Source organism: Crinia signifera, chromosome 1 (genome assembly GCF_055691185.1).
Source record: "Crinia signifera chromosome 1, ASM5569118v1, whole genome shotgun sequence".
Classification (NCBI taxonomy): domain Eukaryota; kingdom Metazoa; phylum Chordata; class Amphibia; order Anura; family Myobatrachidae; genus Crinia; species Crinia signifera.
Window position 1 is genome coordinate 464,341,607 of NC_139217.1, and position 12,506 is coordinate 464,354,112.

Consider the following 12,506-nt stretch of genomic DNA (forward strand, 5'->3'; position numbering starts at 1 on the left):
GAGGCAGTAATGTAACCATTACACCATCCGTACTGCCCTGTATATATAACACATGGTGGGGATAGAACCCATGACCTCAGCGCTGTGAGGCAGTAATGCTAACCATTACACCATCCGTGCTGCACTGTATATATAACACATGGTGGGAATAGAACCCATGACCTCAGCGCTGTGAGGCAGTAATGCTAACCATTACACCATCCGTACTGCCCCGTATATATAACACATGGTGGGGATAGAACCCATGACCTCAGTGCTGTGAGGCAGTAATGTAACCATTACACCGTCCGTACTGCCCCGTATATATAACACATGGTGGGGATAGAACCCATGACCTCAGTGCTGTGAGGCAGTAATGTAACCATTACACCGTCCGTACTGCCCCGTATATATAACACATGGTGGGAATAGAACCCATGACCTCAGCGCTGTGAGGCAGTAATGCTAGCCATTACACCATCTGTACTGCCCAGTATATATAACACATGGTGGGAATAGAACCCATGACCTCAGCGCTGTGAGAAAGTAATGCTAACCATTACACCGTCCGTATTGCCCCGTATATATAACACATGGTGGGAATAGAACACATGACCTCAGTGCTGTGAGACAGTAATATAACCATTACACCGTCCGTACTGCCCTGTATATATAACACATGGTGGGGATAGAACCCATGACATCAGCGCTGTGAGGCAGTAATGTAACCATTACACCATCTGTAATGCCCCATATATATAATACATGGTGGGAATAGAACCCATGACCTCAGTGCTGTGAGGCAGTAATGCTAACCATTACACCGTCCGTACTGCCCCGTATATATAATACATGGTGGGAATAGAACCCATGACCTCCGTGCTGTGAGGCAGTAATGTAACCATTACACCATCCGTACTGCCCCGTATATATAACACATGGTGGGGATAGAACCCATGACCTCAGCGCTGTGAGGCAGTAATGTAACCATTACACCATCTGTAATGCCCCATATATATATTACATGGTGGGAATAGAACCCATGACCTCAGTGCTGTGAGGCAGTAATGCTAACCATTACACCGTCCGTACTGCCCCGTATATATAACACATGGTGGGAATAGAACCCATGACCTCAGCGCTGTGAGGCAGTAATGCTAACCATTACACCATCCGTACTGTCCAGTATATATAACACATGGTGGGAATAGAACCCATGACCTCAGCGCTGTGAGGAAGTAATGCTAACCATTACACCGTCCGTATTGCCCCGTATATATAACACATGGTGGGAATAGGACACATGACCTCAGTGCTGTGAGACAGTAATATAACCATTACACCGTCCGTACTGCCCTGTATATATAACACATGGTGGGGATAGCACCCATGACCTCAGCGCTGTCCGTACTGCCCCGTATATATAACACATGGTGGGAATAGAACCCATGACCTCAGCACTGTGAGGCAGTAATGCTAACCATTACACCATCCGTACTGCCCAGTATATATAACACATGGTGGGAATAGAACCCATGACCTTAGCGCTGTGAGGAAGTAATGCTAACCATTACACCGTCCGTATTGCCCCATATATATAACACATGGTGGGAATAGAACACATGACCTCAGTGCTGTGAGACAGTAATATAACCATTACACCGTCCGTATTGCCCCGTATATATAACACATGGTGGGAATAGAACACATGACCTCAGTGCTGTGAGACAGTAATATAACCATTACACCATCCGTACTGCCCCGTATATATAACACATGGTGGTGATAGAACCCATGACCTCAGCGCTGTGAGGCAGTAATGCTAACCATTACACCGTCCGTACTGCCCCGTATATATAACACATGGTGGGGATAGAACCCATGACCTCAGCGCTGTGAGGCAGTAATGCTAACCATTACACCATCCGTACTGCCCAGTATATATAACACATGGTGGGAATAGAACCCATGACCTCAGCGCTGTGAGGAAGTAATGCTAACCATTACACCGTCCGTATTGCCCCGTATATATAACACATGGTGGGAATAGAACACATGACCTCAGTGCTGTGAGACAGTAATATAACCATTACTCCGTCCGTACTGCCTTGTATATATAACACATGGTGGGGATAGAACCAGAGGCGTAACTAGACCTGTCTGGGCCCCATAGCAAAATTTTGAAAGGGCCCCCCAGCATTCTGCCAGAATGAGGGGGGGGGGGGGGGGGGTTGGGGTCAGATGTGTAGATGAGAAGGGGTATGACAGAGTAGAAAGCAGGACCAGACAGAGTGGATACTGGTTAGGGTGACATGACAGTGAGGATTAAGGTTATGGGGGGGGGGGGGGCTCTGACTGTACCAGCTGAGGGTTAGGTGTGGGCAGTAAACTGAGTAGGGAAGGGGGGGCAGGGTGACAAAACACTGGGGGAGGGGACACTGGGCTGGGGACAGGGGATGGTTGGTTAACTGGGGGGGGGGGGCGCTGGGCTGGGGATGGAGGGCACTGAGCTGAGGATAGGGGATGGGGGGCACTGGGCTGGGGGGGGGGTGATTGGTTAGATGGGGGCTCTTGGCTGGAGATGGTTGGTCAGATGGGGGGTGCACTGGGCTTGGGTCGAGGACATAAGTGCACTGGGCTAGGGACAGTGGATGGTAGCACTGACCTGGGGATTGCTTCTCTGGCTTGCACAATCCTGCAGCTGCTGCTGCATGAAGGTCCTTCTTGATCCGTGCTGGTGCAGGGGAGGGAGGGAACCACCAAGTCATTCCCCTCCACTGGGTGAGGATTAGTGCTGGGGCTTGCTGGGACCAGTGCCAGGGGAGGGGAAGCCACCAAGCTCCCCATGGAGGTTTTACAAAGATTCCCGGGGAGGGGTGCCACCAAGCTCTGGCCAGGGGTCTTGCAGTCAGTGCCGGGGCTGGAGGGAGCCTCCAAGTCCCCACCGCTGGATCTCGTGGTCAGTGAGCTGGAGGCGGAGCCGGCAAGACGGACGGAGGAGCCTTGAATGCAGTTCCCCAGCACCCTCCCAACAGGGAGGGGGTCTGCCAAGCTCTGGCCGGGGGTTGCGGTCAGTGCCAGGGGAGGAGGGAGCCTCTAAGTCCCCACCGCTTGGTCTCATGGTCAGTGTGCTAGAGGCGGAGACGGCGAGACGGACGGAGGAGCCTCCTACAATGCCAGTTCCCCCAGCACTGTCCCACGCCTGAGGTTTCGCGATCAGCAGCGCTGGGGAGGGGGTATCACCAAGGCCAGTTAACTGAATCCAGCTTGGTTTCACGTTCCGCTCTGGAGGCGCCGGCGGCACACAGGTGACGGCGTGGGGAAGGGGGGGGAGGAGAGGGGGATCTTCCGCTCACATATATGGCAGCACATTTAATACATAAATCTTCAAGAGGGTGCAGGGGGAAGTCTGCTGGGCTTCGGGCCCCCACAAGCCCCGGGCCCCATAGCAGCTGCACCCCCTGCACCCTCTATAGTTACGCCACTGGATAGAACCCATGACCTCAGCGCTGTGAGGCAGTAATGCGAACCATTACACCATCCGTACTGCCCTGTATATATAACACATGGTGGGGATAGAACCCATGACCTCAGCGCTGTGAGGCAGTAATGCTATAACCATTACACCATCCGTAATGCCCCGTATATATAACACATGGTGGGGATAGAACCCATGACCTCAGTGCTGTGAGGCAGTAATGCTAACCATTACACCGTCCGTACTGCCCCATATATATAACACATGGTGGGGATAGAACCCATGACCTCAGCGCTGTGAGGCAGTAATGCTATAACCATTACACCATCCGTAATGCCCCGTATATATAACACATGGTGGGGATAGAACCCATGACCTCAGCGCTGTGAGGCAGTAATGCTATAACCATTACACCATCCGTACTGCCCTGTATATATAACACATGGTGGGGATAGAGCCCATGACCTCAGCGCTGTGTGGCAGTAATGCTATAACCATTACACCATCCGTAATGCCCCGTATATATAACACATGGTGGGGGTAGAACCCATGACCTCAGCGCTGTGAGGCAGTAATGTAACCATTACACCGTCCGTACTGCCCCGTATATATAACACATGGTGGGGATAGAACCCATGACCTCAGTGCTGTGAGGCAGTAATGCTAACCATTACACCATCCGTACTGCCCCATATATATAACACATGGTGGGGATAGAACCCATGACCTCAGCGCTGTGAGGTAGTAATGCTAACCATTACACCATCCGTACTGCCCCATATATATAACACATGGTGGGGATAGAACCCATGACCTCAGCGCTGTGAGGTAGTAATGCTAACCATTACATCATCCGTAATGCCCCGTATATATAACACATGGTGGGGATAGAACCCATGACCTCAGTGCTGTGAGGCAGTAATGCTATAACCATTACACCATCCGTACTGCCCCGTATATATAACACATGGTGGGGGTAGAACCCATGACCTCAGCGCTGTGAGGCAGTAATGTAACCATTACACCGTCCGTACTGCCCCGTATATATAACACATGGTGGGGATAGAACCCATGACCTCAGTGCTGTGAGGCAGTAATGCTAACCATTACACCATCCGTACTGCCCCATATATATAACACATGGTGGGGATAGAACCCATGACCTCAGCGCTGTGAGGTAGTAATGCTAACCATTACACCATCCGTACTGCCCCATATATATAACACATGGTGGGGATAGAACCCATGACCTCAGCGCTGTGAGGTAGTAATGCTAACCATTACATCATCCGTAATGCCCCGTAGTAGTAGTCCCTTACACATAACGCCACAGCTGAGGGTAAGCAGACAAATGTTCAAGAATTTTCTTTGCCCGTATGCTTCCAATTCTGTCGCCAATTCTACAGGCGAGCCATTGCATCAGATTTATATATGTTACACGGGCGACACAAAGAATGTTGGGGAGTTGGTTAAATGTGAATAAAACTCAGACGCTGCTGATAAGATGGTTTCAATCATTTGATATAACAGCACCCCAGTGTTTTACAGTGGAGAATCTTGTTTCACTCTTTGTCAAATAATCTCTAAATCTGCACTTTCCGAGACTGAATAATCCACTGTAGGAACGTGGTAATACTGAGCTGTGGGAGTCCGGGGAACACTGTATTCTATAACATTCCATTACCAGCATGACTCTGACATCCCGGCTGCACCGTAAGCCAGTCACACATTAAAGGTGAAATAAAGGCAGCAACGTTTTCAGTTAAGTTAAAATCCATTGTTCTGTATGATCCTCATATTTCACTATCGCTCGGTAAAAAAGCCAAGTGCCATGGAGTATTAATGATTGGAAACATACAGTCACAATCCTGGAAAAGAATACAATGTTCTCTGCAAAATTTTGTTCCAGAACCTTGTGGCCTTGAAACCAGTGGCTCTCCCAGTTGAGCAGCAGCACCTGTTTAGTTTACTGTCCTTCCTGTTAATATTTGATACAGGGGTGCCCAGAGTCATGTGGGGAGCATACTAATTACACAGGCCCTGGCGCTCCTGGGGAGTCCATGCTAGTTATGATTCATAGTATTTTAATTCAAATTTTTAATGAGTGGGTGTTGCCACACCTGTGTTTGGCCACGCCTCCTCTATTACCCAGGCCCCTTGTATGTCTTGGTTGCCTGGACTGTGACCCATGCAACAACTACATCTCATTCAGTGCCAGAGTAGCCGGGCAGTCTGTTCCGGCCCCAAAAGATGATGTCACATTAAGGGGCAGAGCCACTTCCAGAAGTAAGTGTGGTGCTCCCTGGTCTTGTGGATGTTCCAGGAAAGACCAGAGCAGGTCTACTGGTTCTAAGCTGCCATCCCAGTCACCCTGCTAGCCAGATGCAGGAGGGGCAGGGACGGAACCTCAACTTTCCCTATGGTGAAGAGCTAAAGTGGAGAAATGAAAGGTAATAACCCACCAGCCAATCACCTGAGTTTGAAAAACAATAGTTGGGAGCTGATTGGCTGGTATGTTATCTCCTTCCACTTTATCTCTTCACCAGGCTTAATACATCTGCCCCTATGGTTCTCGTCTTGTTGTAACCCAAGTTCTGAGTGATCAATGCAACTGAGACCATAACCTGCATCTTTACTAACGCCCAGCTCCACCTCCCACAGAGCCAGGGGCCGCTCAAAAAGTTCTGCAAATACGCAGTGCGCCAATCTTAGCTCCAGGCGCGCCAGTACCCATCACAAAGAGCATGTGCGATAGTATTTCCTATACAAGGTCCCTCATGCACCCGCTCAGGGCTGCAGTATATTAAGGGTTTGTTTATTATAAAATGCTGGTGGGCAGCACAGTTACCGTTAATAAATCTGTGTGTTACGTTATCTTGTTATAGACAGATGAGATCTAAGCATGGCTTCTTATAGTAATATTGATCTGGAGAAGATGAGTGTATCAGTGTAGCCCGCAGCGCCATTCTGTAGATGGAAAGAGCTCGGCGTCCGTTCCGTAACCACCTCTCCCGGTCGATGCTTTACCTCTTTCCCCGTTCTCTAGTGTTTCTCTACATCCTGGGAGAATATCGGGAGTTGTCTTCAAAGCAGGTTCCCTGGCCAGATACGGCCTCCTCCCACCCCCATTACATTATAGCTCCTGAAGGAATGCCCTCACCTCTCTGTGGACGACCTAGATTCCTGTACGCAGGCCCAGCGTGTGTCAGCGAGGGTGTACCAGCTAGCGGAGTACAGATCTAGGCCACACGGCTGGGTGTCAACTCTGCTCAATAAATGCGATGGTCTCTCTGCCGAGCGTCACTGAGAACTTGGCAATGACATTATGAGGATCTCCGGAGGTAGTCGGGGAGGGTATGGGTCATAGAGTCAATTATATAAAGGTCAACAGGGCTCACGTCGACACCTGAAACAGGTTCATTGCGCTCGCCATGCTTTGGGCTGCTCTCGACACACTATTCTATTCTCCCGCCACGTCCTTGTGGATGGCAGGTTTTGACAAAATCCCGCCTGTCGGCACGTCAGCAAAAAATGTGAACACTCATTGACTGTTTGCCTCATTTTTTACTCTACTTCCCTCTGTGCATCCCAAAAAAAAACAAAAAGTTTTAGCAAAAAAAAATTCCAATTGTGAAAACAACAGAATATTTCAGGGTTGCCTACCCTCCCGGAATGGCCGGGAGGGTCCCGGAAATCGGGTCCCCCTCCCGGTCCCCCGGAAAGGGTGGCAATCCTCCCGCATATCCCCCCCAGCTCCTGCGATGTGTCCCTCGGCGGGGGGGTCCGCAGGTAAAATGCCTCGATCACGGCATTTTAGCCCCGCCCCCCGCAGTGCAATGACTGAAATACCGGCATTGCACCGCGGGGGGCGGGGCTAAAATGCCGTGACGCTGTAGACATGCCCCCAACAGGGCATCATCTGTGTGGCCACGCCCCCGGACAGCCTCTTTTTCCAGTCCTGGAAATGGCCCCGCCCCCCTGCCTGACAGAGCTGGCTGCCCTCTCCCGCAGAGGGCAGCTCAAAAGTCGGCAACTATGGAATATTTACATTTCTGAGCAGCAAAAAACAGCTGAACTCTTACATCACTAAATGTCCGAGGGGGGGGGGGGGAGAGCGTTATTATATAGCGCACACATATTCCGCAGCGCTGTACAGAGATTATTATTACCAGTTATTTATATAGCGCACACATATTCCGCATCGCTGTTCAGACAATATTATTACCAGTTATTATATAGAACCAAACAAGTAGGGTTCCCCTTATTTTTTAAAACCAGCACCAGGCCCAAGGGCCAATCCTAGTTCCCAAAATACGGGGAACAAAATGAGTAGGGGTCCCCCGGTTTTAGTGAACCAGCACCAGGCCCAACCAGCCAGCAGGGTAATGCCACAGCCGGGGAACACTTATTATATAAGGTCCCACAGCCAGAGCATTAACCCCCTGACCGGTCAGCCTGGGTAGGGGTCCTGGGGAAGTGGGGACCCCCCCAATGAAGTGGCCCCCCCTCCAGAACTTTGTTGCCCATGCTGTGGGTACCGGGCTGATCTGTGTGTAAATAAATAGAATAAACCATTGGCTTCTGCTGTGGAACTATGAGTCCCAGCAAGCCTGGAATGCATACTGGGACTTTGAGAACCACAAATCCCAGCATGCAGCCTATTAATGGTCTTGCTTGGACTCTTAGTTCCACAGCAGAACCAATAGTTAAATACACAAACACACCATAAAAATAATACTTTATTCCATTAAGAGCCCAATCATACAGATATTTACCTATCTTGACCACCTCCGTCCATCCGCTGGTCCTGAAGTAATCCAATGAGGGTACCTGTGGAAGCAATCCATTCTTACGGGGGTCCTCCGGTGTAGATCGCGTCCTCTACTGTCCATGTAGGCATCCAGGGACTTGTCAAAAAAACAAGCCGATACGTGACACCAGACCGGACTAGTGAGGAGAAGCCATGGATGTGTTTACATCCTGCGGAGAAACATGCGCAGAAATGTGGCTGCGCATGCGCCAAATATCGGTCCCCGTACAAACGGACAATAATAAGGTAATGAAAGCATTCAATTTTTTATTTCAATTTTTTTAGGTCTTTAAGCGGTAGCAAAACAAGCGCCCAGTTTTGGGCTGATTTACCCTTTACGAGCAGGAGAGAAATTCATTTGCTTTTTGTAATAATTAAACGCCTTTGTGAAATCATAGAACATAAAATGTTCTACAAAACGAAGAAAATCAATATAATTTCAGCTAAATATAGCAGAGGCGCACATTGCCGTAATAAGACGTTTCCAATCAATACCTTCATGGCCTCAGACTGAGCGACTGAATGCACTCGTTATATATGGGAAGATGATCAGGTGCAATTAATGTCCTGCAGGGTTCCAGTAATCCCTGATGAGGTCACAGGGGTGGAGCGGAGCCCGGATCGATGGTGATGTCATTGCGACGTGCCAGAAGGGGTTACTCAGAAAGATAAATTATATGACAATTCCTGGGCGGATGTAATATCTGCACAGACATTAATGCTCTGATTGCAGACTGACTGACAGGAAGCCGGTGTTTGGGGGCGGTAACGTTGTGTATTCTGTGTGTGTCTCAAAAAACCGGTAGAGGATCTCTGACATCAGCACTGACCACGTCTAGCCCCGGTAGCCCGTCTCAGTCGCAGATTAGTGGCAGCCTCAGACCTACTCACATGGGCTAGAGGAGTGTTACAGCTATTTTGCCAGTTATGTGTTCTTCTTTGAATTGTATTTGTTACATTAACTACATCATGTCTTACGAGTATTATTGTTATATTTATTGATAGTTCTAAGATGACGCAGCGCAGGTTCTTACTTCTTCTCCCTAGAATTCATTACTCACCGTCACACATAACTGTCCCTGTGTCAGCACGTCAGCTACTGGTGGGTATCCCTGACACTGAGATATGGGGGGGAATTCAGACCTGATCACATGGCGGCGAATTTGCACAATACACTGCCCGGAGTACGCATTTGGGAGACCATCATGTGGTAAAATCCTGCTACTTTTTCTATTTGCACGCTGTTTGCAAGGTGATTGACAGGAAGTAGGTGTCTGGGGGTTGTGCCAAGAAAAATGAAGGTGTGCCTAGGAGAACACTGGGAGTGTCTGTGTGGCGGGGAGGACGGAGCAGACTATTCCCAGGTCTATCAGAGCACGGGCAAAAATCATATACAGCCAGGAAGATTCTTGTTGCAACAAGAATAATTTATTTCCAAAAATAATGTTATATGTATCAAAATAGATATTAAAGCTACAAATGAACAAAAGAGTAACCAAAACACACCACCACCTCCAAATAAACGTATCACTAGGTATATATTAAGCTTTATTCCTGGCTTCGCCGAGTCACCATGCTGCGGAGATGGTCTTCTGTATAATACAGTGATGACGGGATATTACGACGGGAATCCTTATACACATCTTTGTACAAAGTCTGTATGTAAAAATAATGAGAAACTATAATACAAATACTTGGATAAAAAATTAATTTGGTAACGACGTTGGCTTGGCAAGGCGATGCGAACGGTTTACGCCAAGCATGGTCTTTAGTATCTCGGGTAGAGATCCCGACAGATCTCTCCATCTCCCCTCTTCTTATCAAGCCACTTTCCACAGGGGAATATGGTGGTGACCCCCGTGGCAGAATTGGTGACCTCCACCCGCTCCAGCAACCAGCCGGCATTGAGGCCGCTGTTGTCATGTTCCACACGAACCTTCTTCATCTCGCCCAAGTCTAAGGTCTCGATGTAAAAGCGGTTGGTTTTCCCGCGCTCAAAGAGGTTCCGCAGCTTCTGTTTCAGGGCATGTTTGCCGGAATCTCCGTTCGACCCGTACATGATGATGGAAACGTTGGCATCTGTTCCTGCCCCCTTCTCAAAGCCAGTCACCACAATTACTTCATACTTCACCGGGACCAGGCTGCGGGCGCGGCTGGCGAAACTCTCAATGGTTTTGGCACACTCGAAGACTTTGTACTCGTCCCTCTTGTTGCGAAGTAGGATCTTGGCATTGCAGTTGAAAACGTATCTGGAAAACAAAACGAGAACGGGATCTGACATATCTTTGTTTCCCCGGATTGTGGACCAGAAGCGATCATTTAAATGCGTGCAATATTTTCAACGGTGTAAAAATGCCATTGTGGCCCAAGCATTGGCAGGGAGGAGCTGGCGCTGTGGGGGTGTCCCAGGTGTCTGCAGATTCCACGTGCTTTGGCATGGAATCTGCTAAAACAACCCTCCAAAAATGGCCACCTCCTTGAGAGAGACAGATTCTAGAAGTCCTATTGGACCTGTAGTGTTTCCATTGTTTAGCATTGAGCTGCTGTTGCATTGCAGTCCTTAAGACAGTACCTTATAACACAAGGGCTGCGCTGCTGCAGGATATGTCAGAGAAAATAGTTTATCATTAACTTTAGAATGTTGATTCCCACGTTCTCTTGAATCATGACCATGGCTTATACTTTTCTAGACTGATGCATGGACAAAATGGGACAAGCTACATCCTTGTCCCCCTTCATCCACTTCAAAACCCCCAGTGTGTCCCAATCACAGCTGGCCACACCAGTCTGCCCCTCCTCCACCCCAGCAGCTGCAAAGAAACAGCAGCACCCGTAATCATACCTCCCAATTGTCCCGCTCTCCGCGGGAACACCCCGTTTTTTGGGGGGACGTTCATGTATCCCACCTGGGACCAGCAGTGGGGGGGGGGCAGTTGAGAGCCCCCGCTGCCACCCCCAACCGCTGGGCAGCCCCTCTGTCTATTTCCACAGGCAGAGGGGCTGTAGCTGCAAAAAGGGGGCATGGCCTCATGGAGTGATGTTTTGAAGGCCACACCCCCTTGCCGCTAGGCCACACCCCCAAATTTCACGAAGGTCCCTCCGGCGCTGCTTTGAAAGTTGGGAGGTACGCTTAAATGTCTGAGCAGTACAGTAGAAACACAGTCACAGCTCTGCCAAAATGATAGGACAGTTTCAAGTAAGAGAAGCTGAATGAATGTTTGCGTATTGGAATCAGCATATGGCAGTGGTTCCCAACCCTGGTCCTCAAGTACCCCCAACAGTGCACATTTTCCAGGTCACTCGGCAGGTGCACTCATTATTCAGGCACATTTGAAAAGATCCACGGGTGGAGCCAATTATAGCACTTGTGATTCTGTGTGGAGACCTGGAAAACATGCACTGTTGAGGGTACTTGAGGACCAGGGTTGGGAACCACTGGCATATGGCAAGTTCGACCCTGTACGACCCCATTCCATCCTCCACTCTGACTGGCTCCACCCCCATTTTGTCAAGGATCAGTCCCCGTTGCTCCACTCCCCCCACCACCACTTACCCGCAACATAATAAAAAATATTTTATTTCAAAACTGTAAAACTATTTTTTTTTCAAAGTACTCAAATTTACTAAGATGGGGAGTTCTATTTCACATGTAATGTTGCTATAGACTATTATCTTCTACAACAGTGATTTTCAACCTTTTTACCTTGCGGCACACTAAACAAGATTTAAATATTGCCAAGGCACACCATGAGATCCCCACACGGCAAAACACATTGGCCCCCACCGGAAAAAAACAAAACCTAATGGCCCCCATATAAAAACAATCACACTGGTCCCCACAGGTAACAAAAATAGAATACCTTGGCCCTTTACATGAAAAGAAGAGGCTGGTAAATAACAGTTGAACTGGTGGTGCCTATAAACTGATTTGGGCATCTCTAGATCTGGGGGCACACTTGAGAACAGCTCAAGGCACACTAGTGTGCCACGGCACAGTGGTTGAAAAACACTGTTCTACAAGGTGCTAAATAAATAAGAGATTCTGATTGGTTGCCCCTTCTGATTGGTTGTCTAATTATTCCATTATTTAAATGATAACTGTTGAATCTTGATGTTACATTTCTGTAATAAAAATTAAAAAATCATACTGAATCAGGGTTAAAAAGCTCTTATTTGCAAAATAAAAATACATTTTGGGGACTTTTATTGAAAAAATATTTGCATGTTAAGTGGTAATGA

The 12,506-nt window shown here is 48.6% G+C and overlaps 1 protein-coding gene across 2 annotated transcripts in view; it reads right to left on the minus strand.

Moving 5' to 3' along the window:
* Positions 1-9,708: 9,708 nt before the first annotated feature.
* The window catches only part of LOXHD1 (lipoxygenase homology PLAT domains 1), a 188,495-nt gene continuing 185,697 nt past the window's right edge, over positions 9,709-12,506 (minus strand). For both annotated transcript variants that reach the window (XM_083155329.1, XM_083155330.1), the window contains one exon: positions 9,709-10,516. In XM_083155329.1, coding sequence (XP_083011455.1) covers positions 10,036-10,516 — 481 coding nt within the window. In that variant the 3' untranslated portion in view covers positions 9,709-10,035. The remainder of the gene's footprint in view (positions 10,517-12,506) is intronic.